General features: G+C 52.6%; 1 protein-coding gene and 1 pseudogene across 1 annotated transcript; one reads left to right on the forward strand and one right to left on the reverse strand.

Moving 5' to 3' along the window:
- Positions 1-825: 825 nt before the first annotated feature.
- On the forward strand, positions 826-27380 carry MAP1S (microtubule associated protein 1S). Its single transcript, XM_030880166.2, has 7 exons — positions 826-977; positions 2218-2319; positions 3811-3893; positions 4709-4849; positions 5442-7797; positions 25948-26183; positions 27139-27380. Exons 1-7 carry the CDS (start codon positions 857-859, stop codon positions 27292-27294), a joined length of 3195 nt encoding a protein of 1064 aa, XP_030736026.1. The 5' UTR covers positions 826-856; the 3' UTR covers positions 27295-27380.
- LOC115865395 (serine/threonine-protein phosphatase 2A catalytic subunit beta isoform pseudogene) lies at positions 21075-22375 on the reverse strand (annotated as a pseudogene).
- Positions 27381-27588: the final 208 nt, after the last annotated feature.

Below are 27588 nucleotides of genomic sequence, written 5' to 3' on the forward strand. Positions count from 1 at the left end.
CATAATTTTCCAGGTAGTGGCCACCGTGGTTAAAAAGGCCAAATGCAATTGTCTGGGGAAGGAGGGCTACCCATGTGAGCCAGGCAGTCAGTCTCTGCCACAGACTAAATCTGGAATCAGACTTGCCTGGGTTTGAATCTCTGCTCTCCCTTTTATGGGCCTGGTGACTTCATCTCTCCAAGTCTATTTCCTCTCCATCCTTTTCTGAAATGACTGTAATAACAGTGCCAACTTCATAGGTTTATGCATGTATTCAGTGAACTAATGGAGTAAAATGCCTAGCATATAGCAGAATAAGTGTGCCCTGTTCCAGGCCCAGAGTGCTCTGGAATGTGTCTCGAATTCACATGTACTTTCCTATCTTTAAAACTTTGCACATGATCTAACTTACGCCTCCCATGTCATTGTCCCATCACCCACACCTTGCAAACTCCTATGCATCCCTCAAAGCCCTCAAAGGTACCCTTCTTTTCTCTGTTTAAGCCCTGACCTGGGGAACTGGGACCATCTGGGACCTGGTTCTGATTGGGCCCACTGTGATGTGATGTGAGTTTCCAGAGGGCAGAGATTCCGACTGGCATGTAGTAGGCATGCAGTCAGAACTTGCTGAGTGAATGAATGAGTGAATGAATGAATGAATCAGTGGTTATTTGGGAGGGGTGCCCAAAGTGGAGACCCAAGGCTAGGCCAACCTTTAGGTCTCCATACCCCCATCTCCCACGACCTCAATGGGCGGGAAGGGGCAGATAACGTGCGAGGAGGGGCTTCCGGGCGGGGTCTTCAGCCCTTCCGGTCCGGCCCCTTTAAGGGGCGGGGACAGCAGGGCGGGCGCTCGGAGCGTCTGGCCGGCGCGAAGATGGCGGTTTCGGCAGCAGGGCCCGGGTCGGTGGAGGCGCCCAGTTCACTGCTGCTCGTGGTGGGCGGCGAGTGCGGGTGCCCCGGGCTGCTAGCCTATGTGCTGGAGGAGCTTGAACGAGGTCGGGCCGGCCCGGGAACGCGGTGTCGGGGAGGCGGGCGCGGCGGCGCATCTCGGCCTAAGGGCCGGGGGATGGGGCGGGGGGCGGCTGGATCCGGGGGCCCCGGTGCCCCTATCCCCTTACCGTTAGGCACAGGGCGCAGGCAGAGCCCGTGCGTGCCCGCAGAGGAAACAGCGTTCGGGTTTGGGCTGGGCTGCTCCGCCTCGAGCGGGGTGCAGACCGGGGAGGGGATACGGGCCCAGGCTTTGGGACCCACGCGATTGGGCAGCATGGGCAACGGCTCCGCTTCCCGCCCTCCGGGCCCTCCTCGAATCCTCGGGCCTTAGCAGCCTGGAAGTCTTGGAGGGAGGAGCAGGGATGGGGAGGCTGGGCCCGGAGCTCCAGGGCCTACTTTCCGCAGCTCCATGAGGAACTGCTAATTGGGGTGTGGGCGGGTGCTGCCTGTTCAAGGGATTTGGCACCTGGGGATATGAGTCATAGGTGCACCTGCAAGGTTAACCTGCAGCCACTTGGCACTGTGGGACCGGCAGGCGTGGTGCACCCCGAACCGCGATTGGAGGGCATTCATCCATCCCCCATCTCTCAGATCGGCAGGGCCTGCCGTCCGTAGCCAGTAAAATGGGACGGCAGCAAACATCTCGGTTCACGGGATTAAGGAATGTCACCCCACAGGGCATCAGGGATAGCGTGGGGACCAAGGGCAGGCTCAGTCCTGCCCTCACAGGACTAATGGGTCTGGTTGGGGGGCGGGTACCAAAGTGAGTGAGGAGATGGACCAAGTTTTAAGCTCAGATGGTTACAGGGGTGTTCAGAGGATGCAAAGGGCTGAGAGGACCTGAAGGGTGGGGAGAAGGACCTCTGGGCAGTGGGAACAGCTCACGCGAAGGCTCAGAGATGGGAACTGTGCCTGGCAGGGCTGAGGAACAGTGAAACCAGTGGTGGGGGTGGGAGGATGACGGAGGGGACAAGATGACTGTGTAGGAGGCCGGGACTTTCTTTCTGATGTCCTGAGTCTTCTCTGTAAAATGCCTGATTTACACTTTGGGTTCCATGAGGGTGGATGCAGTGGGCTCCAAAGGCACATTGGATGGTTCTGAATTTCCAGGCCGTCATGTGCAGGGGCAGGTTGAGGGGAGGGGCCTGTGGCGGCCCTCACCAGCCATCCGCTAGTTATTGAAGTATTCTGGGAGCTGGGAAGCCCAGCTGATTTCCTACCTCCCTTCCCCCCTCTCCCCACCAGGCATCCGGTCGTGGGACATTGACCCTGGCGTCTGCAGCCTCGATGAGCAGCTCAAGGTCTTCGTGTCACGGCACTCGGCCACCTTTTCCAGCATTGTGAAAGGTGAGGCTGGGGACCCTGCATGCCCCAGCTCTCCCCTTCTGCTCATTCAGTGGACAGGTGTTCTTTGAGTGCCAGCTATATGCCAGGCATGGGGGTCAGGGAATGGCTGTAAGCAGCAACAGTAATAACACAACTGAGATCTACTGAGTGCAGAGCAGGGGCAGGCCCTGAGCCAGCACTCACTTCCTTTGGTCATCAGCACCCCACAAGGCAAGAACTTGTGTTTTTGTCCCCAGCTGACAGGTAAGGCAGTGAGGTGTGGGGGACAGGGAGACCTCTGAGGAGGGTCTTTTTGGATGAGAAGCAGCTGGGGCTGGCGTGGAGTGTGGAGGGAAGGGCCCAGTCAAAGGGACAGGACATTTGGAAAGTGAGGGGCTGCTGAGCGGGACTGGAGGGTGGAGTGTAGGCCTGGTGTGGCAGGGACTATGTCTGGTTTATGCCTGTGATTCCTTCACAGGGCCAGGTACACAGTAGATGCTCAATAGATGGGGACCTGAGAAAACAAGATCGAGGAGGGAGTTGGGGTTCCTGGGCCAGCCCCACATGTCCCGTGGCTCCCTGGGGGTTCTGGGGTGACCGGGGTGAACAGAGCAGCTGCTGGGCAGGGCCTGGGTGTTGCCTGCAGCTCTCCCCTGCCTCAGCCAGCCTGTTGAGTCACCTCCAGGCCGCTGCAGGAGGGGAAGGAAGTGTCCGTCGCCTCATTGTCCCAGAGGTTCTGGGTGGCTTCCTGACCCTCACCATTTGGGGGAGCTGGAAATGCCATCCGCTCTGTGTGGCCTTGACAGCCACTTCCCCTCTCTGTGCCTTAATTTCCCCACCTGAATGGGGCAATATCCGCACATGATAAGAAGCCCGTGATAAACTGATAAAGGGTAACCAGCAGTAGAGGGTCCTTGCCTCTCCAGACCCAGGCCGGGTGCTCCATATTTGAAACACATCTGGTCTCTGGGGAACGGACGAGCGTTCGGATCCCAGAATCAACCCCACTTCCCTCTCCGTGGCCCATGAGGCCTCCCTGCCCTCGGCTCCCTCCTGCTGCCCCTCGCTGCAGCCCCACCTGCCCCTTCCTGATCCTCAGACACAGAGAGCTCAGTCCTGCCGCAGGGCCCTTGCCCATGTTGTGCCCTTTTCCTGGTGTACCCTCCTTGGCCCTCCCTGGGCTCAGGCTCCTTGATTATAAAATGAGGGTGACAGTGGCGTCCCCTGCAGGGCTGAGAGCTGTGAATTGGGCCCTGCCAGCAGTGGAGGCCTTGTTTCCAGCGTGAGGCCTGCCAAGGCGGTTTCCTGTTCTTGCCTCATCCTGACCTGCAGCTTTACCACATGCCTGTTAATCCCTGGATGACCCTCTGGCTGGGGGTCCTGGGAAGCGGGGTCCTGGAGGGGCTCATGGCCGCCTGGGGTTACACAGTGAGGCAGGGTTTGACCTTGTCACAGGCTGATGCCCACACATGTGGCTCAGCCCTAAACTCACAGGGCCCGGTTCCCCCACAGGCCAGCGGAGCCTGCACCACCGTGGAGACACCCTGGAGACGCTGGTCCTCCTGAATCCATCAGACAAGTCCCTGTGTGACGAGGTAGGGAAGGGTAGGCTCCTGGGGGCAGCGGGCTGCTGGGACGAGCGCCATCCCCTGGCCTCACCTCATGTGTCCTTGCCTTCATGCTGCCTGAAATCCTCTTCTTGACACCCAGCAGCAGCGAAGCCTCCCCCGATGACTCCAGCCTCGATTTATTCCCTCCTCAGAGCTGATGGTGGGAGCGGGTGGAATCAGAAAAGGCTGGAGTTTGGGAGGAAGGAATGAGATAGGGAAGGGCTGGAGGTGGGAGGGCAGAACCCAACCGATGTTTGCGTCCCGTGCGTTCCCTTGGGCTGGGCCCCGCTAATTATCTGAACTGACTTAATACTTCTAGCTTGTGGACATCTGTGCTCTTCTCTCAATTTCCCATGAGAAAGATGAACAAGATAGAGCCCCGGGACACCGCTCTAGATACTCTTGTACGAGTTGATTCCTCTGATCAAAAATGCTCCCTGAAGGGGCTCGAGGAGACAGAGCCAGACACAGGCCCCTCTTCCCCATAGCACTGGGGCTGGGCCAGAGGGAGAGGTGGGCTTCGGGGAGCCCAGAAAGGGTGTGCAGGGCTTCCAGGAGGAGGGGGCACCGGAGCTGGGCTTTGTAGAATGAGCAGGAGTTGGGAGCAGGAATAGGGGGTCGAGCCCGACTGGAGGCCTACAGGCTGTAGTCCCGGCTTCTAGTTTAGTACTGGCCAGGCCGTCATGGGGACAGGAGTTGGGTGGTTATATATACATTAGGGGCTGCGGACCACCCCAAAGAGGGGTGCTGACTATCTCACTGCACAGAATAGGGCCTTGAACACTCTCCCTCTCCCTCAGCTCCGGAACCTTCTCCTGGACCCTGCCTCTCACAAGCTGCTGGTGCTGGCTGGGCCCTGCCTGGAGGAGACGGGGGAGCTGCTGCTCCAGACAGGGGGCTTCTCACCCCGCCACTTCCTCCAGGTCCTGGGGGACAAAGAGGTAAGCCGCCCCCTCACCATGCTGCCTCTGAAGCCTGGCTCGTCCCTGCTGGGCTGAGTGGCTCCAGCGACCTGCTGTCCCCCTGAGCATCGTCCCTTCCTCCTCTGTGGAATAATGGTGGTGGCGTGTCTTCCTCCTGGGCCCAGTCCCATGACCCACTGCAGTGTGTGGGCCTGTAGATTAGCAGATGTCTCAGAGTCTTCAAGTGGCACCGCAGATTCTAGGTCCCATCTGAATGGGGGTCCCTTCTGAATCCCTTAGTCTGGGTGGGGCAAAATGAGCAAAAACCTGGCAAACCATGTTTGGTTTGATAAGAACCAGTACACAGGGGTGGTGGTGGGGTGAGTGTAGAAGGTCTCTCTGGAGGATGCTGTGCTTTAGGAGTTGAGAACAGCAAGTGCAAAGGCCCTGGGGCAGGGAGAGTGAGAGAGGAGGGTAGAGGTGGACAGGTGGTGATGGGCCCTTCTGGGATGTGGGGAAGGCTGGGTTTTTGTCCTGAGGGTGACAAAGGCAGGCAAAGGGCCTTAGTTTTCCCAAGGGGCTGGGTGTTGCCTGGCTCCAGGTGACCCCTTAACCATTCCGCCCTCTACAGATCCGGGATCTCCTGGCCTCCACACCCCCGCCTGCAGACCCACCCAAGCTCACCATCACCTGCCCGACCTTTGGTGACTGGGCCCAGCTGGCACCCGAAGTGCCCGGCCTCCAGGGTGTGCTCCAGCTGCGGTTGAACCCTCCAGTGCAGCTGCCGGCTTCTGAGGGCCTGCGTGAGTTCCTGGAGTACGTGGCCGAGTCGCTGGAGCCGCCGTCCCCCTTTGAGCTGCTCGAGCCTCCGGCCTCCGTGGGCTTCCTCAGGCTCGCCCGGCCCTGCTGCTACATCTTCCCTGGTGGCCTGGGGGATGCTGCCTTCTTCGCCGTCAATGGCTTCACCGTGCTGGTCAATGGTGGCTCCAACCCCAAGTCAAGCTTCTGGAAGCTGGTGCGGCACCTGGACCGGGTGGACGCCGTGCTGGTGACCCACGCGGGCGCTGACAGCCTCCCCGGCCTCAACAGTCTGCTGCGGCGCAAGCTGGCGGAGCGTGATGAGGCAGCCGCTGGCGGGGGCTCTGGGGATGACCGGCTGCGCAGGCTGATCTCCCCCAACCTGGGCATCGTGTTCCTCAATGCTCGTGCAGCCGCCTCGCGGCTGGTACGCGGGGAGGATGAGGCGGAGCTGGCCCTAAGCCTCCTGGCCCAGCTGGGCATCACCCCCCTGCCTCTGAACCGTGGGCCGCTGCCGGCCGAGCCCACCGTGCTCTTCCAGAAGATGGGCGTGGGCCGGCTGGACATGTACGTGCTGCACCCGCCCTCGGCCGCCACTGACCACACGCTGGCCTCTGTGTGTGCCCTGCTGGTGTGGCACCCCGCGGGCCCCTCCGAGAAGGTGGTGCGCGTGCTGTTCCCTGGCTGCACGCCACCCGCCCGCCTCCTGGATGGCCTGGTCCGCCTGCAGCACTTGGGGTTCTTGCGGGAGCCTGTGGTGACCCCTCAGGACCTGGTGGGGCCTCGGCGAGCTGAGAGCAAGGAAAGCGTGGGCTCCCGGGACAGCTTGAGGAGAGAGGGCCGGACGACGGCACCCTCCAGGCCCGCCCAGGAGCGCCCCGGGGTGGCCCAGAAGGAGCCACCGCGGGCTGAGGCCCCTCGCAAGGCTGAGAAAGAAGCCAGGCCCTCCCGGGAGGTGAAGAAGGACCCCAAGCCGAGCGCCCCTCGGACCCAACCCCGGGAGGTACGGCGGGTGGCCTCCGCTGTGGTCAGTGGCAAGAAAGCAGGTGCCCAGGTGGCTCCCAAGCCCCGCAGAGCACCCAACACACCCCGCCCGGGTGTCCCACCAGCAGAGAATGGGCCCCGCAGCCCACCTAGCTTCCGGTGCAGAGAGGCCAGCCCCGCCACGGAGGCCTGCGGCTCCCCAGCCCCCCGGCTGGTGGCCACGCCCAGCCAGGAGAGCAGCCTGGAATTGGGGCTGAGCCCAGCTGGGGAGGAGGGCGGCAGCTTGGAGGAGAAGACCCTGGAGCTGCTGTTGGCCACCAGCACCCCAGAGCCGTGCACACCCTCACCCGCCGGAGCCCCCCAGGGCCCAACTGAGAGCAGCGGGCCACTGTCACTGAGCCCGCTGCGGGGTGGGGAGCCTGGGCCGGATGCATCCCCCACGGTGACCACCCCCTCGCTGCCTGCCGAGGTGGGCTCCCCGCACTCCACAGAGGTGGACGAGTCCCTGTCGGTGTCCTTTGAGCAGGTGCTCCCACCACCAGCTGCCGCTGCAAGTGAAGCCGGGTTGAGCCTCCCACTCTGTGGCCCTCGGGTGCTCCGCTCGGCCTCCCCACACGACGTGGACCTGTGCCTGGTATCACCCTGTGAGTTTGAGCACCGCAAGGCTGTGCCCATGGCGCCGGCACCTGTGTCCCCCGGCAGTTCCAATGACAGTAGTGCCCGGTCCCAGGAGCGGGCGGGTGCTCCAGGGGTGGAGGAGACACCACCCACGTCCGTCAGCGAGTCCCTGCCTACCCTGTCTGACTCGGACCCCCTGCCTGCCGCCCCTGGCACTGCGGATTCAGATGAGGACACAGAGGGCTTTGGGGCCCCTCGCCGCGACCCACTGCCTGACCCGCTCAAGATACCCCCGCCACTGCCCACCCCACCTAGTATCTGCATGGTGGACCCTGAGATGCTGCCTCCTGAGCAGGCGCGGCTGAGAGAGGGCCTCGGCCATACCCGGAAGCCCCTTACCCGCCCCAGCCGTGGCACCACTGCCCCCAAAGCCACTCCAGTGACTGCTGCCAAGACCAAGGGGCTGGCCAGTGGGGACCGGGCCAGTCGGCCACTCAGCGCCCGGAGCGAGCCTAATGACAAAGGAAGTCGGGCACCCCTGGCCAGAAAGCCCTCAGTCCCCAAGACAACCACTCGAGGTCCATCCGGTAAGTACCTGGGGGCTGGAGTCCTGCAGTGGGTTCCCTGCCCAAGTCCTCCTCCTGTTCCCCGCTTGCTGTGTGGTCTCAGCCACACGCACCACCCTCTCTGGGCCTCAGTTTCTCCGATAAAATGGAAGCTCTGGCCTGACTCCTTAAGCACTTGCAATTCCAAGGTGCTCAGGCGGTACCGTCAACGGAAATGTAATGTGAGCAGCATCCATCGTGGTGAATTTTCCAGTAGCCACGCTAAGCAAAAAGAAACAGGTGAAGTTAACTTCAAGACCGCCCCCAGGTTGGATGATTGCGCGCAGTCAGGGTGCATCTGTGTAAATTATAAACTCATGAGTATGGTCATACTCATGAGTTTATTACAACAAAAAGATACAGAGCAGGATCAGCAAAAGCGAAAGACATGGGGGGGAGTCCCAGGGAAACCAGGCACAAGCTTCTGGAAGCCTCCTCGCAGTGGAGTCCCATATCATGTGCTTGGTTCCCTGAGCTCCAAGCTGTGACGACACGTGTGAAGTACCGTCGATCAGGGAAGCTCCTTAGAGACTCAGGGCACAGGGTTTCTATTGGGGCTGGTCGTGCAGGCACCCTCTACCTCACACGTACACTGGAAAGGTTTCCAGGATCCAATTCTCGGACACCAGCCGGCTGTCCCGCAGTTGGCCGCAATCCTGACACTGTCTACCCAGAGGCAGAATCACATTCCACAGGTAAAGGGCTCCGTCCCCCGAGCACCCTCCACTTCAGGTGCCAGTCACAAGTCCAGGCTGTTACCCGTGCTTCTGACCAACTGGTTGTAAATCGGAGGTTCCCATGCCCCCCTCCTCTGGTTTGATTAATTTGCCAGAGCTGCTGACAAAACCCGGGAAAACCCATTTAACTCACTAGATGACCAGTTTAGTATAAAAGGCTCTTAAAGGGTACAAATTAACAACCAGATGAAGAGATGCATAGGGCGAGGTCCCAAACAAGGGATCTTATGTCCTCATGAAGCTTGGGACCCTGCATGGTAGCACAAAGCGTTCTGGTTCCCTGGTGTGGAAGCTTTCTGTAAAAGGGCCAAAAAGCGGCCTTTTGAGGCTTTTATGGAGGCTTCATTACATAGTCATGATTGACTAACTCATTGGCCAATGGCGAGTGACTCAACCTGAGGCCCCTCTCCCCTGCCCAGGAGTCCGCACGCAAGACTGAAAATTCTGACCCGCTAATCACAAGGTTGGTTCTCCTGGCAACAAGCCTCCACCCTGGGGTGGGATCCAAAGTCACCTTCATTAACATAAACCCGGTTGTGATGGAAAAGGGCTTCTTATTAATAACAAGACACCCATTTCACCCTTTTGGCCCTAAGGTGTTTTCTGGAGCTGAGGACTAGAGACCAAATATAACAGAGATGCTCCCATTGCTCACATTGATCAGAAAACTCCAAGGGCTTTGGGAGCTGTGAGCCAGGAACTGCGGATGAAGGACCAAATATATCTGAGAATGACCAAGTATATGTATTTCTTGTAAATCACAGTACTGCAGTCCACCCCCTGGTGGAACAGATCCCTTACAGCAAAGCAATCATACCTATCACAGCACTTATATTTGGGGTCGCATTTATTAGAACAGATGTAGCAACAGTACCGACATAAATAGGCCAGACATTTGGAGAAGCTGTGTGGGACAGGGATGGATGGATTGGTGGATTTTTGGCTGCGTTGGGTCTTCGTTGCTGTGTGCAGGCTTTCTCTAGTTGCGGCGAGCGGGGGGGCTACTCTTCATTGCGATGCGTGGGCTCCTCATTGCGGTGGCTTCTCTTGTTGCAGAGCATGGGCTCTAGGCTTCAGTAGTTGTGGCACGTGGGCGCAGTAGTTGGGGCTTGCGGGCTGTGGAGTGCAGGCTCAGTAGTTGTGATGCACGGGCTTAGTTGATCCGCGGCATGTGGGATCTTCCTGGACCAGGGCTCGAAACCTGTGTCCCCTGCATTGGCAGGCGGACACCCGGGAAGTCCCGGGATCGATTTAGAGAAACGTCATTTGCTCCTTGTACCTTACGATCAATTTGTGCAGAACTATTCAGCACAGAAATCAGCTGGTGATTAGCTATCCTGGTCCTCCTCGGGCCAGTCATTTTCCACAGGTATTACCTCCAGAGGAGGCTTTAACTCAGGCTCTCAATACATTTGATCATCAGTATCAGTGTTACCAGAAGACTCATTTACATGAGGTAGTTGAATCTTACCAGCGACAGGGCTACACCATATCGAAATATGGTTACCGTACGATTCATTTTCATTACACAACCAATCGGTAAGAGCTACAGACGTGTTCACTTTGCCTTCCCAACAGAATCTGCCTTTGCCCATATACCAGACGGTATTAAGGACAGAGGTCGTGACCACTGGCCACGATTCAGTTAGCTCTGGATTCCAAGGTAACTAGGGACAAGTTCACGAGCTTGTACTGAGTCTGATTTCCATTGTGTGTCGTATCGCAGGGCCCACCTCCCTTCTGTGGGGAGGACGCGAGTTGTATTTAGAATATTCCTATCCCAACTAACTGTGCTGCAGGGTATATTTTATTTCTAGCTTTACTGGAGGTGCGCGCAGTCAGGGTGCATCTGTGTAAATTATAAATGTCCCCAGAGAACTTCCATGAGCTTGGAGGGCTGTAACATTCCCGTAGGTGTGTGCGCCCCTGAGCCCCGGCAGCTAGGATTGAGGGCCACTGCCCCGTGGCCACTTCAGCCTGCGTATGTATTTAAATAGTCAGGAGGCCTTGTTGGGTCCCAATGCTAGTTCTACATATCCAGCACTATTGGCAGTCTGCCTGACCCACTTTGCTAAAACCTCATTCTCTTTCCAGGCTGGCTCCCATCCTTCGCCTTCCACCTGGAAGAGAACTCCCCCTAGTCTGCCTATTCTAATTAATCTTTATCCTCTGGATGCCACTCCTCATTAAAAGCAAATTTCACTTGTCCTAGGATACCTGCTAGCACCTATTCACCCTAAGGCTCTTTCTGGCTTGTGGGCCAGTGTTGTTGAATCCACCAGAGACCTTGTTGCCGTTGTGTACTAAAGGCCTGGGTGCAGATAGGGTGCATGTTTTGCACCCCAAAATTTTGGGCCCCCCAGACGAGGCTTAGCTGCGTGGTAAGCACACCTAGATGTAATTTAATTTAGTCTGAGTATGCCATGAGGCTTCCCATGGCCTGCCTCGTCTCTGGTAGGGCTGTACCCCAGGGGAACTTGAGCGACCATGTGATGCCCACTGCTTTAATCCCATCGGGGACCCACTGTTTTTTCCTAGTTTGATGAATCGTTTTCCATCCACAAAAGCAGGATGACACGTGCTCGTGCACAGCACACCCTCCCATGCTCGGCACGCTGCCGTTATACTTTGTCCATCATAACCAGGGACCTTTCTAAGCAATTGATTGTCACGATCTGTAATTACACAGTGATCACATAGATCAGTCAGCTGGGAGCTATACACCACACAGTTTGAAGTCCCAGTAGGAAACAGTTCCCAAATGTTATCCTTTGTAGTAGATGTAGCCCGAAAAATGGGAGTCAGAAGACACAGGCGCATCGCTAGAATTCCATTTAATCTTTTAACAGTTGGTCCTGTCGTTAATATATCTCAGGACCAGAATGTCTTTCCAGAGCCATGCCATTCAGCTGTGCAGGCTGCTGTTCAATCTTATCAGGTCCCCAAATCAGGGCTGATCTCAGCAGACCAGCTTCAGCCTGCTGGGCATCTGGTATGCTTCTGCTAAGAGATTCTATTATTCTCTTGCTCTGAGGCTCTCTCCAGGTGTTAATAAAATGTTGGATTTCCCTCATTGCATAACCCACTTATTCATCCCTTTACCCTCAGCTGTTATTCTTCCTCTCCATTTGTCATTTATCTTTACCCACACTTTTCCACTCTTGGAAGGGACGTTAGTTTGGCCACCGTGCTGGTCCAGATTGCTGCCAGGAAACTAGGCTGGCAGGTGTCTCCCCTGCCCCGTCCACTGCCGCTCGCCTAGAGTAGGGTTACACAGGTACAGAACCAGTGGGCTCTTGCAACTGCTAGGCAGCGCGGCAGCATTCACTGTCAGCACCAACTTTGCCAGAGGCGGGTGAAGGCACATTCCGGGCCCATTAGCCCCTTAGGAATTCTGACATAAAGGTTTAAGATACAGTTACCAGTTTCTTGTTGAGGAATCATCCCTGCTTCTGGCCCCCACAGTTGCATCCCTGGTTCTGGGACCACTGCATCGAGTAGGAGAAGAAAAAAAAAAAGTTGCTGTGATGCGGGGAAGAGTTACACAGTCGCATCAGCATCCTCCCCCACCCCGACTTGCCCACACCCCCAGAAAAGCGGAGGAATCTATCCAGTGGGGACCCGCCCTCAGCCCCGCTCATGTTGCGTGTGAGCACATGCTCGTGACGGTGTGTAAGCCAGCCTCTCAAGCCTGTGTCTCCCCTGGTTTTAGACAGCAAATGCTTCAGCCGCCCATTCCAATGTTCTATTAAACCATTACTCTGAGGATGATACGCGACACATCTGGTGTGAGATCTCTTGCCACTGTTGGACAGTGTGGGCTGTAAAGTGCACCCCTTGGTGCGAAGAAATGTAACTCAGTGGCTCAAATTGTTACAGTATTTTCTGATCCAGTCTTATTTTGAGCATTTGCATCTACCATCAGGTATGCAAACCCAGTGCAGGGTGTCTCTTCCTGTTAGGGCTCATCTATAGCCCCAGGGCTCCTGGCTTTGGTCCAATGTAATCCACTTGCCGGCTACCTGTGGGGCTCTGCATTGCTGCAGCCCTCTCCCCATGCCGACTCATTCATGGACCGCCCTCCCAAAACGGTCACTTGGTGGTTCAGTGACCTTCCAAACCTGGAAGGGGTTCTTCTGGTGGGCATTGACATGTCCTACTTTCACACGCCCCTTAAATTCCCAGAGTGATTTCCATAAGGCCGCGCCCCATGCAGGCATCCCTTTAATAGTCCAGGTTTCCATTGCCCGTCTGCCCGACCACACAGCCACGCCATGGGCCCAGGAGTAAAAACCCAAACATAGGGGCTTTTACCGTTGCTCAATTCTTCCACCACTGCTCGGAAAACAGCGTGCAATTCAGCCCACTGAGCCCATTTGTTCTTGCTGCCTCCAGTCAGAGTCTCGCCATCCCCTGGTTTTAATGCAGCCCCTTTCCAAGCAGGTTATTATCCATTCATCTTGGAACCGCCATCCATAAAGCAAGCGCGCTTTGTGGTTCAGTTGAGAGCCGTCCATAGGGCAAGGCCACGTGCCAGTCAGTTCCAGCAGCTCCTCAGGTGGCTCCAAAGTCGGTCCTGGAGGAAAAAAGGCTACGTGCTCATGATCCAGTGGGTGCCTCCCTGCATTACCCTGGCAGCGTGCTCTCAGATGAACCATTTCTCTTTTTATCATGGAACACTTCTGGGCACTGCGTTCATTGGAGTGTTTCTCCAGCATCACCCAAGACATTGTGGGCATCTCAGGTTTCATGATTATTTTATGTCCATCAGTAATCGAGGTGATCTCAGTTAATGCCCAATCGCAGGCTACTAATGGTCTCTCAAATACTGTGTATGGGCCGTAGCATCTTGGAATTTTCTGGTCCAAAATCCCAGCGGTCACTGCTGGGAGGTGCTCCTGGGCTTTTGCCCGAAGCTCCAGTCTGCAGAGTGTACAGAGTATGGCCGACACTTCCCAAATCATACCTGAGTGGGGGGTCGGCAGGGCCCAACGGCCAAGTTGAGAGGGCTGCCACCGTTTGTAATTCAGACAGAACCCGCTCTCGTTCGGGTCCCTAACTCAGAGCTTTCTTCCGGGTAGTCTTCCAGATGGAAGCAGCATTCCCAGATGAAAATCCAAGTCAACCAACCAAACGCTGGGCTTCTTGTTTGGTCCTGGGGAGGACAGTGACAGCGGTTTATTTTTAGTCTCTTGTGGAATATTCCAGGTGGCCCCTGCCCAGGTTCTTCCTAAGAATTTGACTGTTCGGGCAGGCCTGGAAACCAGTGCTGGATTTATTAACCCACCCCAGTTGGTCATGTGCGTCCCTGTTGCACTCAGATCAGTCCTAGCCTGCTCTTTGGTTTCCGCTATCACCGTAACACCGTCAGTATAGTGTATGATTACACTGGCGACCCGCATCAAGTCCACGTCCCTTCTGACCAAATCACAACAGTAAGCCAGTGAGTTCAGATACCTCTGTTGCAGCACAGGAAAGGTAAATTGGGATCCTTCCCATGTGAAGGCCAACTGCTGCTGGCTCTTTTCTGAGATCAAAACAGGGAAGAAAGCATTTACGAGGTAACTCGCTGAGTAGCAGCCTCCTTGCATTTTCTGTGTGTCTGGAACGGCTGAGCCGATGGGTGGTACAACTTGGTTTAAGTCTCGATAGTCTACATTTAGTCTCCATGAACCATCCGTCTTCTCCCCAGGCCGCACAAGGCTATGGTACAGTGAATTCGTGGGTACCCACACTCCAGCTTCTAGCATATCATGAATTAAAGTGGTCGTCTCTTTTTGTCCACCAGGCGTTCTAGATCACTCTATGTTAGCCACCTGTGTGTGCTCAGGCAGTTCTAGTGGCTCCCATCTGGCGTCCCCAATTAAAACTGGCCGGAGGGCGGACTTACAGGCCTCTGCTTTACAATAGTAAGTAGGGGAGGCAATCCCCAGTCAGCCAGGCTCCATCCCAGTAATACAGTCAGGTAAAGGAGATGTGACCACCTCACACCAAATCTGTCCACTCACCCCAGTTTTCATCCCAATGTGCACCTTCATCCCATCAACGTTTGCATCTCCAGTTCCTCCCACTCTAACCTTAGCCCCCGCTAAGACTTCACCAACTGGTGTTGGAATCACAGTGCTTTGGGCTCCTGTATCTAGGAACCCTAAGAAGGTCTTCCTCTCCTGGCTGTTTTCTCCACGCCTGTGCAGATGGCCTTGGGTCCCCCCCCCCCCACCCCGGGGTGGAGCCAGAAGATCCTGGCCTCCGCTTCAGTCTTTATCTTCATTAATCTTCCTAATCCTCACCCGCAGGGGATTCCTGGTCAGGTTTCTCACTGTAATCTTTGCCTCCTGGCTTTCGAAATCCCTCCAAACTAGAGTAAATAGTGGACTTGTTTGGGGCCCTTTAACAAAACGTTGGGGGCCGCACTGGTCCATCCAATCTCTGCTAGTGCTGCATCTGTTGCCGAAACTAGGCTTCTGTGAGCCAGTGCCACATCGAATCTTGCAGGGAGAGTTTTGGGTGAATTAGAAAAGAATAGCTTTAAAAAAAAAGAACCTCATTGCTTTGCCAGGCAGAGTGGGGCACAGTGGGCTCATGCCCCTGAAAAACTGTGTCCCCCAACCCAGGGGGGATTTGGTGAGGAGTTCAATAGCAGTGGTTCAAGGGCGGGTTGTTGATAAGATTAAGGTGTGTGTGGGGGGGGACACCTGTACTCCTTTAATCCGGTCTCAGGTAATCTCTTGATGAGCTTCTCTGGTTCCTTTCATCTGGCCTCAGATGCTGTTCTCTGGGATGAATAATGCTGACATCTTCCATTTGTTGGGGGTTTTAGTTCTGTAAAGAGCTCAAAGGTATTGTTAATATGTATCCCTTGAGGTGGAACAAGGCCCCTGCCCCAAGGCTGCCCTATTGTTTCTTGGCTGCCCTTCCCTTGTCTCTGCATCCCCTCCCTTCCGTGATTAGCAACTGTTTGAATCTGCCCTTTGGGACTCCGGGAAGGTCATGGAGGCTGGAGTCTGCCCCTACAAACAAGGAACGGGGTACACAGAAAGGCCTCCATGTCCAGGAGCCCCACAGGGTCCTGCTCAGTTTCAACTCTATCAGTGTCTGCTTTATTCATTCTACGTTTCAACAGCCATCTGAAGATTACCACTCCACTCGGTCAAGTCCCTTGACTCTCCCCTTTGTCTCTCCCCGTTTTCTTAATTACTCTAATGTTCTTGGTGTCATCAGAGAAGCTGAGATAGCAGATCTGATAAGGCTTCTAGAACTGTTGTTCAGTTTTGTAGCAGTAAAGTTCCATGGGGTGCCCATGCAGCAAGGGTCCCGTTAATCACAGCATTTACCAAAACCTGGGTAACAGGCATATTCAGTGGGTGAATGTCCCAGTTATAAATCCCACATGGCTTGCATAGGAAGCATTTCAGCTGCTTCATCTGGGGTGTCCCACTTGGCATTTATGGGGTGAGTTGGGCAGTCCCCCCTTCCCAGGATAAACACACTTTTCAGTGGCGTTTATCCAGTCGGCCAGGCTGGTTATTCCTTTGGGAATAACCTCCTGTGTGTCTGGAACAATCTGTGATTGTTCAGTAGTGAGCTTCGGGTCCTGCATCAACCCAGATGTGCTCTTCTACTCTGCAGCCTTCAAAACCAAAGACACAGCCCCCAAATTGGTTACTCTCACGATCCGTTTTGGTAAAGGTTCTTCAGGAAACTGATGATACCAGTCCACAAAGTGAGTCCGTTTCTTTACACTCTATCTCCTGGTTTTAGTTGTTTCTTGGTTTTGCCCTCCCCCTACATTAACTACCTTCTTGGTGACCAGAGACCTTAGAGGTCTTTCCTGATGCCCCTGCATAATTTTTCCCTCTCTGGGCGGCTTTGAGGCTAATGACCAAACCTCAGATCTACCCAAATCTGAACTTGGTTCAACATCAAGACCCGAGTGAGCACATTTTTTAACTTTCATTTTGGCTACTAGAGATAACAATAACCAGGAAACTGTGTATTCAGCATACTGCTTATTATTTTGCATTTCCTTATATATCCAGTGAGCCAACTCCTTGGGTGTTGGGTCTACTACCATTACTACATTCCGTTGGTAACTTTTACCTTTAGTAACTGATTGCAGTGCAGCTGCAGTTTCATACTGTGGGTGACTGGGTAGCTATCTGGGGATCAGCGTTTGCTCATTCCCCACCCTTTTATCCTTTCTCTTTAAAAAACACATGTTTCGGGGCTTCCCTGGTGGCGCAGTGGTTGAGAGTCCGCCTGCCGATGCAGGGGACGCGGGTTCGTGACCTGGTCTGGGAAGATCCCACATGCCGTGGAGCGGCTGGGCCCGTGAGCCATGGCCACTGAGCCTGCGCGTCCGGAGCCTGTGCTCCGCAACGGGAGAGGCCACAACAGTGAGAGGCCCACGTACCCCACACACACACACACACACACACACACCCCAAAAAAAAAAAAAAAAAACCACATGTTTATGTAAGCCAGGGTCATTCTAGCAAATCCCACTCCTGACACCAACCAAAAAGGGTTCCTGGACCCAGTTCCACTGTGTGTGTGTCTGTGTGTAGGTTTCCCCACACCAACAAGCAATTCTTGGGTGCCAGCAGGGCGTCCAGGAATTCAAATCAATTCTGAAACTCTCTACCCAGAGATAGAATCACATACCACAGGTAAAGGGCTCAGTCCCACAAGACCACCCTCCACGTCAGATGCCAGTCACAAGCCCAGGTTTCTACCTGTGCTTCTGACCAACTGGCTGCAAACCAGGGGTTCTGGTGACCTCCTGCAACTCAGGATGCCAATCGCAAGTCTAGTTTGTTACCTGTGCTTCTCACTGACTAGCTATAAATCAGAGGTTCCCATGACCCCCTCCTTGGGTTTGGTTAATTTGCTAGTGCAGCTTACAGAACTCAGGAAGAACCCATTTACTCCCTAGATTACTCATTTATTACGTATAAAACTCTGTTAAAGGATACAAATCAACAATCAGTTGAAGACATACATAGGACGAGGTCCCAAATGAGGGCTCTGACTGATGTCCTCAGGGAGCTTGGGGCCCCACACAGTGGCACGTAGAAGCACTCTGGTTCCCTGATGTGGAAGCTCTCTGAAAAAGGGCCAAAAAGCTGTCCTTTGGGGCTTTTATGGAGGCTTCATTACATAGTTGTGATTGACTAAATTATTGGCCAATGGCCATTGATTCAACCTCAAGCCCCTCTCCCCTCCCCCAAAATCAAAGGGCAAGACTGAAAGTTTCAACCTCTTAATCATATGATTGGTTCTCCTGGCAGCCAGCCAGGAGAAAATTCCAAGGGTTTTAGGAGGTGTGAGGCGGGAACTGTGGATAAAGACCAAATACATCTGAGAATGATCAGATTTTATATATATATTTGGAAGGGTTCCCACCATTTCCCAAATGATAAGAAGAGTGGCTCACCATGCCTACACTGCTTGTACAGCAATGCAGTTTATGCTGTACACTTGCTCACCCCTTCCTGGGGAGTCTGGAATTTTGGAAATGGTGGGAACCCTTCTGAAATCCAAGTTCCCAGAAGGCAGCCAAGGGCCAACATGTCTGCTTTCTAAGGGTAGCAGTCTTGGGCTTGCTGTGCTTTGGGTTTTTTTTTTTCAATTTTTAAAAATTGTGCTAAAATTAATGTAACATAAAATTGACTACCTTGGGCTCCCCTGGTGGCGCAGTGGTTGAGAGTCCGCCTGCCAAGGCAGGGGACACGGGTTTGTGCCCCGGTCCGGGAAGATCCCACATGCCGCGGAGCGGCTGGGCCTGTGAGCCATGGCCGCTGAGCCTGCGCGTCTGGAGCCTGTGCTCCGCAACGGGAGAGGCCACAACAGTGAGAGGCCCGCGTACCGCAAAAAAAAAAAAAAAAAAAAAATTGACTACCTTAAGCCATTTTTAAGTGCACAGTTCAATAGCATTAAGTACATTCATATTGTCGTACAACTATCACCACCATCCATCTCCAGAACTTTGATCTTGTGGAACTGAAACTCTGTCCCCTTTAAACACTAACTCTCCATTCCTCCCTGTCCCCAGCCCATGGCAACTATCATTCTACTTTGTGTCTCTGAATTTACTACTCTAGGGACATCATATAAGGGGAATCATATAGTATTTGGGGTTTTTTGTAACTGACTTCTTCCACTTGGCGTATTGTCCTCTTGCTTTATTCATGTTGTAGCATGTGTCAAAACTTCCTTTTTTAAGACTGAACAGTATTCCATCATATGGATGGGCCACATACTGTTTATCCATTCATCCATTGTTGGATACTTGAGTTGCTTCCACCTTTTGGCTATTGTGAATAATGCTGCTATGAACCTGGATGTACAAATACCTTTTTGAGACCCTTGCTTTCAAATTTGGTGTATATACTCAGAAGTGGGATTGCTGGATCTTATGGTGATTCTATTCTTAGTTTCTCGAGGAACTGCCATACTGTTTGCCACAGTGGCCGTACCATTTTACGTTCCACCAACAGTGCACAAGGGTTCCACCTTCTCCACATCCTTGCCATCACTTGTTATTTTATGGATTTTTTTTTTTTCTGGACACGCAGGCTCAGCGGCCATGGCTCACGGGCCCAGCCGCTCCACGGCATGTGGGATCTTCCCGGACCGGGGCACGAACCTGTGTCCCCTGCATCGGCAGGCAGACTCTAAACCACTGCGCCACCAGGGAAGCCCTATTTTATGGCTTTTTGATAGTAGCCATCCTAATGGGTGTGAGGTGGTATCTCACTGTGGTTTTGATTTGCATTTCACTAATGAATAGTGATGTTGAGCACCTTTTCATGTGCTTGTTGGACATTTGTATATCTTTTTAGAAATGTCCTTTGTCCATTTTTGAGTTAGGTTGTTCGTCTTTTTGTGGTTAGGTTGTGATAGTTCTCTATATATTCTGGATATTGATCCCTTATCAGATAATGATTTGTAAATATTTTCTCCCATTCTGTGGCTTGCCTTGTTACTCTGTTGATAATGTCCTTTGATGCACAAAATTTTTTGATTTTCAAAAAGTTGAGTGTGTCTATTCTTTCTTTTGTTGCCTGTGCTTTTGGTGTCATTGCGAAATCCAGTGTCATGAAGCTTTTGCCTTATGTTTTCTTTTAAGAATTTTATAGTTTTAACTCTTATATTTTGCTTTTTGAGTTAAATTTGAGTTAATTGTTGGATATGGTGCTAAATAAGCATTGAACTTCATTCTTTTGCATGTTGATATCCAGTTTCCCAGGGGCCATTTGCTGAAAAGACTGTCCTTTCCCCATTGAATGTTCTTGGCACCCTTGTCACAAATCATTTGACCATATGTGTGACAGTTTATTTCTGGGCTCTCTATTCTATTCCATTGATCTATATGTCTGTCTTGATACTAGTACCACGTTGCCTTGATTACTATAGCTTTGTAGTAATTGTAGAAATCAGGGAATGTGAGTCCTCCTACTTTGTTCTTCTTTTTCAAGTTTTCCTTGGCTACTTGGGATCCCAGTGAGCTTCCATATGAATTTCAGAATGTATTTTTTCTATGTCTGCAAAAAAAAAAAACACTGGGATTTTGATAGGAACTGCATTGAATCTGTAGATCGCTTTGGGTAGTGGTGGCATAACAATATTCAGTCTTCCAATCCATGAACATGGGATAGCTTTCCATTAATTTATGTTCTCTTTAGTTTCTTTCAGTAGTGTTTTGTAGTTTTCGTGTACAAATATTTTACCTCCTTTTTAAATTGATTCCTAAGTATCTCATTCTTTTTATGCTATTGTAAATGGAATTGTTTTCTTAATTTCCTTGTTGAATTGTTCACTGTTAGCGTATAGAAATGCAGTTGTTTTTTGTGTGTGTTAATATTGTATCCAGCTATTTTCTGAATTCATCTGTTAGTTCTAACAGCTTTCTTTTGTGTGTGTGGAATCTTTAGGATTTTCTACACATAACATTATATCATCTGTGAACAGAGATAACTTTACTTTTTCCTTTCTAATGATTCTTCTTTAAATGTTTAGTAGAAACCCAGTGAAGCCCCAGAGGTTTTGATTACTGATCCAATCTCCTTACTATTTATAAGTCTATGCAGATTTTCTATTTCTTTGTGAGTCAGTCTTGGTAGGTTTTGTGTTTCTAGGAATTTGTACATCTCTTCTAAGTGATCCAGTTTGTTGGTGCATAATTGTTCATAGTACTCTCATAATGCTTTTTATTTCTGTAGATTGGTAGTAACATCTCCACTTTCTGATCTTAACTAATTTGAGGCTTCTCTTTTTCATTTTGTTTTGTTTGTTTGTTTAAAATTGAAAGTTTATTCGCTCAGTACACCAAATAGAATGCAAGCACTGTCATGACAAATATACAGAAATATGCAGATCAACATAAAATAGTAATTTAGTGTAAATGAAGGGAAATCTCTTTAAATGTTATGACAACGTACGCCCAAGAATTTTTCAGTTAATTATACATTTCAGTAAAATAAACGGTAATGAATTAAGTGGAAGTTAGCTTTATGAATTTTTCTTAAAAATAAAAATCCAACCCTATTAATCCATGCCAGTTAAACACTCTAACTAAGATCTCCAAGTAAGTGCAAACGGAGATGGAGTTAGTTACCTTTTTTGCTTGAACAGCCCCAAGGAAAGCGGTTACTACAAACACAGCAGGCAAACTGTTAAGACCGACCGATCTAGAACATAGCGTTGACCTAATCTCAGTCTCAAGTTGTGCTGAATGCTCATCATTAGTATGGCACAGTTTGGTCCATGATATCGTTTAATGCCAAAACAGATCCCAGTTTGTTACAGAAACACATAGATTACTGTTGCTTTTTTTTGTTTTGTTTTTAAATATATATTTTTAAAAAGCCAGGTATACTTCCACATACAAACGCAGATTTTCCCAGGAGGAATTTACAGAAAGTAGTCGGGGGTGCACTGGGTCACATGAGGCTCTCCACGACGAGGTGCTGGGTCAAACTGAAGGAAGGAATACTTCAGAGTGTCATCTAATTCCATGATAGCAGCCTGGTTCCCACAACGATAACTTAATTATCGTCGGGTACGCTGACAATGGTAACCACGTTCCGATCGTGACACCAGTTGTATCCCTCCATTACAAGTTGGTGAGCAGGAGAAACCAGTGTGAGACCACTGGCATGGTTAAATGTTTCAGAAATATCTCGCCCAGATGTGTAGCCAGCGCCGCGTGGTGAAATACCGCACCCACCACGGTCCCCTGGATCTGACCATGACGGATCACACGTTGGGCCCTCGTGTGGAACTTCTTGTAAACAGTCCAAGGCTCTCCTGTGATCCAGTGTATCTATGGATGGGGAAGGGCCACCGTGGAGGCAGAGTATCTGTCCATCTGCTAAGGCTGGAAGTGGCAGATGATCAAACAGGTCTGTCAAGTATTTCCACACATTGGCATTTCCGTGCTTTCACAGACATTCATCATCAAAGCCATGTACTTGGGCAGTTTGTCGGCTTTCGTGGTTTCCTCTCTATTGTGATATGTTCTGGATAACGCACCTTTAATGCCACAAGAAGAGTCAGAGTCTCCACAGGATAATAACCTCTGTCTACATAGTCACCCGTGAATAGTTTGTATCTGGTGATTTCCCACCGATTCTATAGAGTTCCATAAGATCATGGAATTGACCATGCACATCTCCACAGACGGTAACAGGACAGCGGGCCTCTTGCACATTTGATTATTTTGTTAAAATTTCCTTAGCCTGGTTCTCGTTAAGTTGTTTACACTCGTTCAGCTGCTTGACCCACTGGTCCAGCTCCTTGGTGAACGCCTTGTCGTCCATGGTGGCCCGAGCCCCTCCCCTGCTGCCTCCGGCCCCCCTCCCCGCCCCCCGCGCGCCCCAGCACCCCCGCCCGCAGCCAGCTCCCAGCGGGAGTGGAAGGAGCCGGGGAGGGCGACCCCGCGCTGCGCCCAAGCCCCGCGGGCGGTTCCGGGCGCACGGCCTCCAGAAGACCCCCGTCCGCACTGGCCCATTGGGCCACGCACCCCTGGAGTAGGTGAAGGGCGCGGGGAGGTGCGGGGCTTCCGTGCAGCTCCCGCCGGACGATGGGCACCTGCCGCCGCCTCCCGCCCGCCAGCCACTCCCAGTTCCCTTGCCCCTTCTCTCGCTCTTTCTCTTTTTCTTTCTTAGTCAATCTAACTAAAGATTTGTCAATTTTGTTAATCTTTTCAAAGAATCAACTTTTGGGTTTGCTGATCTTCTTCTGTGTCGTTTTTCTACTCTCTATTCTTAAAATCTTTGCTCTAATCTTTATTATTTCCTTCCTTCTGCTAGCTTTGGATTTACTTTTGTTCTTTTTTCAGTTCCTTAAGTTGTAAAGTTAGGCTGTTGATCTGAGATATTAATAAAAGTGTTTATAGCTATAAACATCCCCTTTATCAGTTCTTTCGCACAAAAAGATTGTCTTTATCTTTGAACAGTTTGATTATCATGTGTCTCAGTCTGGTTCTCTTTGAATTTATCCTATTTGGGGTTCATGGAGTTTCTTAGATGTTTATGTTCATGTCTTTCATTAAATACAAGAAGATTTTGGCCATTATTTCTTGAAATAATCTTTCTGCCCCTTTCTCTCTCTTTTTTCTTCTGAGACTCCCATAATGTGTATGTTGGTCCTCTTGATAGTATCCCATAGGTCCCTTAGGCTCTGTTCACTTTCTTCAATTATTTCTCTTTCTGTTCCTCAGACTCAAGAATTTCCATTGCCCTGTCATCAAGACCACTGATTCTTCTGCTTGTTCAAACCTTGAGTGGAATCTTTCTAGTGAATTTTTCATTTCAGTTACTATACTTTCCAGCTCTAGAATTTCTTTTCATTTACTCTTATGTTTTCTATCTCCTTATTGATATTTGTATTTTTTTTCCATACATTGTTTTCTTGGCTTTTTCCACATCTTCCTTTAGTTCTTTGAGTATCTTTAGGACAGTTTTTTAAGTCTTTGCCTGGTGAGTCCACCATTTGCTCTCCCTTAAGGACAGTTTCTGTTAAATTTTTTTCCTTTCACTGGGCCATACTTTCCTGTTTATGTACCTTGTGATTTTTTTTTTATTGAAAACTGTACATTTGAATCTAATAATGTGATAACTTGAGATCCGAAATTTCCCCTTCCCCAGGGTTTGCTGTGGCTCCTTCCTTTGTTTGATTATTGTGGGCTGTCTCTGTGCTGGGGATCAGTCTGTGGTGTAAACTTAGGGTGTTCTCATGTCTTTTCTGACCCTGTACCTTTTGCTGGGCATCTGTGGTTGCTTTCTAAATTCCCCTGCATAGTAGTTGCTTTTGAGTGTCCTAGTGCTTAAATGTTTGGCTCCCGAAAAGGGAAAAAGAAAAAAAATGAAGGGGGAAGAAAAGAAGAAGAAAAAATTTTCAGTCCTTTAAGTCCCATGTAAGTTGCTTCAGACTTACGCTGAGGGGCTGCCAGCACGACTATCTAGACGGGGAGCAGATTCTTGGAGCTTCCTACTGTACCATCGTCCCAGAATCCTGCTGTGTTCATTCTTTCCTGCATACTACTATATCAAAAGGATATTTCAGCATGTAATCAATATAAAATATTACTAGATAGTTCCCTTTTCTCTTTCCACACTACATCTTGGGAGCCTGGTGCGTGTTTTGCACTCCCAGCGTGTCTTGTCTCACACCACGTTCCAGTGCTTGGTGGCCACTGCATCAGTCAGAGCAGGTCTAGAATTACCAAGAGGGGGCTGGTGAGAAAGCAGCGACAACGATGGCAGTCATAATAACTCCAGGTCATGTTCACTGAGCGCTTGCTCTGGACTGAGCCCTATTCTAGTAGCCTGGGGTGGTCCTGCCCTCCGGGAGCCGACAGGCATCTCCAGCTTCTCTCCCCGTGTGGCTTGTCCTCAGCTCCTGGCCACCCTGGTCTCTTGATTGTCTTCTAGCCTCAGCGCCCCCCTGAGCCCCCACTTCTTGTCTTTCCTGGGCAGATTCCAAGAGAGGCATCTGATGGGCCCTTGTGACCTTTGGCAGGTCAGGGGCTCCCAGCACAGTGGCAGGGAGGGAGAGTGGGTGGCCCCTAGGGCCCATGGGCAAGGCTGGCACCCGGAGGCTGGGGATCATCTGAGACCTTCTCTTCCTGGGCATTTGACCTCTTTCCAAAGGCCACAGTCTTGGCCACTCAGGGTCTCCTGCTCCCACTGCTTCTGATAAACCAACCATCTACATTAGTATCAGCAAAGCCTGTCTTAAAGGGCCAGAGGGAAAACATTTTCAGCTTTGTAGGACAGATGGTCTCTCTCTCAGCTCCTCAGCTAGCTACTCACTCAGCTAGGTGTCGTAGCACAAAAACAGCTCAGTAAGTACTCAGTGGGTGTTCTAGTAAAACTGTATTTCCAGAAGCAGGCAGTTGCCATATTTGGCCCACAGGCCATAGCTTGCCAGTCCCTGCTCTACCCCTGTCCTCCTGCCCCATGGCTTCCGTCCACATTCCCTTTGTCTTCGCTTTGCTGTTCTGCCTCTGCTGCTCCTGTCCCCCTCTCGCCTTCCACAGCCACGGTGGCTTTCCCTTCCTGGGGCACCACTCAGGGTCCTCGACACCACTGTCCCCAGTTATGAGTGAGGGGCGCTACTTGCCCAAAGCTGGGGATTTCATTCATTCTGCAAATGCCCCAGCAGCCTTCTGGGCCCACACCCTGCACTGGGCAACGTTTATGATCTTAAGACACTGAACACCTGGCAGGCTTCCTGTGGCCAAGACCTGGCTATGTCCTCAATCACTTGGTGAGTTCACTGGCCCAGGAATGGTGGCCTTGTCCCCCTTGCACAGGCTTTGGGTTCAGGGCATGGACAAGGGCCTGAGAGCAGCTGCCCCAGCTCCATCCAGGCTGCCCAGCCTGCGTCACCCTCTCTCAGCTCTCCTTCCTACACCCACTCTGGCTCCCTGTCAACCTTGAGGGCAGGGATTTTTGTTTGTTTTGGTCACTGCCGTGTCCCCAGGGTGCGGTGCCCAGGAGAGTTTGATAAATGCCCGATTGGCTCCCCTTGAATAACTAAACCGGTGGATGCTGCTGAGAATTCCAGGTACTGCTGCTGTAGGAACTCAAGCTCTAAAACCCCCTCTTCCAGGGAGCCCTCCCTGGCTGCCCCCTCCCTCAGGCCCTGGGGATGTCTGTGTCCAGGGACTGGCCAGGGAGTGTCCAGGCACTGAGGGGTTGGCTGGGGTGTTTGCAGGACAAGCCAGGGAGAGCTTGTCAACCATAAAATGGAGATCAGGCTTCCTGCCAGGGAGGGAGCCGCTCAGAGAGGTGCAGGTGGAGCTGGGAGCCTTGTCCTGGGCCCTGGGTCTCAGCCCCTCCCTGTCCCCAGAGCTCACAACTGACCCCATCCCTCTTACCCACAGGGTCAGCTGGCAGTCGGCCAGGAGGGTCACTGGCCCCGCCGAGCTCCCCCGTCTACCTCGACCTGGCCTACTTGCCCAGCGGGGGCAGTGCCCGCCTGGTGGACAAGGAGTTCTTCCGGAGGGTGCGTGCGCTCTGCTACGTCATCAGTGGCCAGGACCAGCACAAGGAAGAGGGCATGCGGGCTGTCCTGGATGCGCTTCTGGCTGGCAAGCAGCAGTGGGACCGTGACCTCCAGGTGCGTGACGACCCGGGTGTGAGACAGTCCCGATGACAGCAAATGTCACTGGGACATTGCCCAAGCTCTTGCCACTGGGCAGGGTCAGCGCTTCCCGGTGTCTTCCTGCTGAGCCCACACTGTCCTGTGGGGTTGGTGTGACCCTCACCCGCATCCAAGGAGGGAGTGGGGCTCAGAGAGACTAAGCCATGTCCCCAGGGCCATGCGGCAGTGAGGTCAAAGGCAGGAGTGCCACCCAGCTCTCGGGACTCTGTTCCTGTTACATCCACTTCCTTGTCTGCAGCAAACCTGGGTGAGGTTGCAGGGTGGGGCTGGTTTGATCACCTCGCCTGACCCCTGGCACTGAACCTCCGTAATGTTATGAGAATCAGCCAGGAGGAATAGGTGAGATGTGTGGTATCTACACAGCTAAGAACGTTGAGAATTGACCCTGAGGGCTGGGGTTGTCCTCATGGGAAGCCTTGAAATAGAACCTTGAAGGGTGAGGCGAATTTGGATAGAAGGAGCCTCCAGGTACCTGGCCGCCCACTCAGCCTGTGAGTGGGCTGACACCCAGCCTTGTACGCAGCTTATGGAGCAGCTGCGAGGGAGCGTCCAGGGCAGACGGCACAGCGTGGGCGAAGGCCAGTGGCGGGAGCAAGCTTAGTGTATTCAGGGAGCTGGAGGGAGGCCTGGGCAAGAGAACAGGGGGAGATGGCAGCAGTGGGTGTGGGCGGGAAGCATGGAGAAGAATTCGCAGAAGAGTGGTCCGGTTTGTGGAAGGGTCCTTTGGATGCCATGGGAGGGAGAAGGGACTTCGGGGACAGGCTGGCCGCCGGCTGCAGACATCCAGGCAAGAGGTAATGGAGGCGGAGACAAACGCGTTCGGAGAAGAGGGGCCTCAGATGCCTTGGGGCTGGGCCAGGAGGGCAGAGGGCGCTCCCCCTCACCGTTGGTCCATCTGTCGCACCCACAGGTGACCCTGATCCCCACCTTCGATTCGGTGGCGATGCACGAGTGGTATGAGGAGACGCACGCCCGGCACCAGGCGCTGGGCATCACGGTGCTGGGCAGTAACAGCACTGTGTCCATGCAGGACGAGGCCTTCCCCGCCTGCAAGGTGGAGTTCTAGCCCCGCCCCCAGCACCACCCCCCGCCCCAAGTCCGCCGCCGTCCTGAGGTGCACCTGTGTCAGAAATAAAACAGGTACTCCGCGCGGCTGTGGCCTCAGTTCCTTCTGCCGGCAGGAGACTTGGCAGCACTCCGCGCGGTCATTGCTGCCATGTGGGTCCCCAGTTCTGGGGGGAGACAGCTTCTGTGGAGTTCCCAGTAGCCTCCAGGTCAGGCATGCTCTGGCTTCCGTGTCACAGATGGGAAAACCCAGGCCCAAGGGCGACAGTGCCTCTCAGGTGATGACCCCTGGCCA

The sequence above is a fragment of the Globicephala melas genome, chromosome 3 (assembly GCF_963455315.2).
Source record: "Globicephala melas chromosome 3, mGloMel1.2, whole genome shotgun sequence".
Classification (NCBI taxonomy): Eukaryota; Metazoa; Chordata; class Mammalia; order Artiodactyla; family Delphinidae; genus Globicephala; species Globicephala melas.

Excerpts from the sequence above, each read along its gene's own strand:
- MAP1S (XM_030880166.2), top strand. The coding sequence starts at position 857 with ATGGCGGTTTCGGCAGCAGGGCCCGGGTCGGTGGAGGCGCCCAGTTCA. Across the intron at positions 4,850-5,441 it reads AGGTCCTGGGGGACAAAGAG|ATCCGGGATCTCCTGGCCTC; the intron begins GTAAGCCGCCCC and ends CGCCCTCTACAG. Across the intron at positions 26,184-27,138 it reads AGTGGGACCGTGACCTCCAG|GTGACCCTGATCCCCACCTT; the intron begins GTGCGTGACGAC and ends TCGCACCCACAG.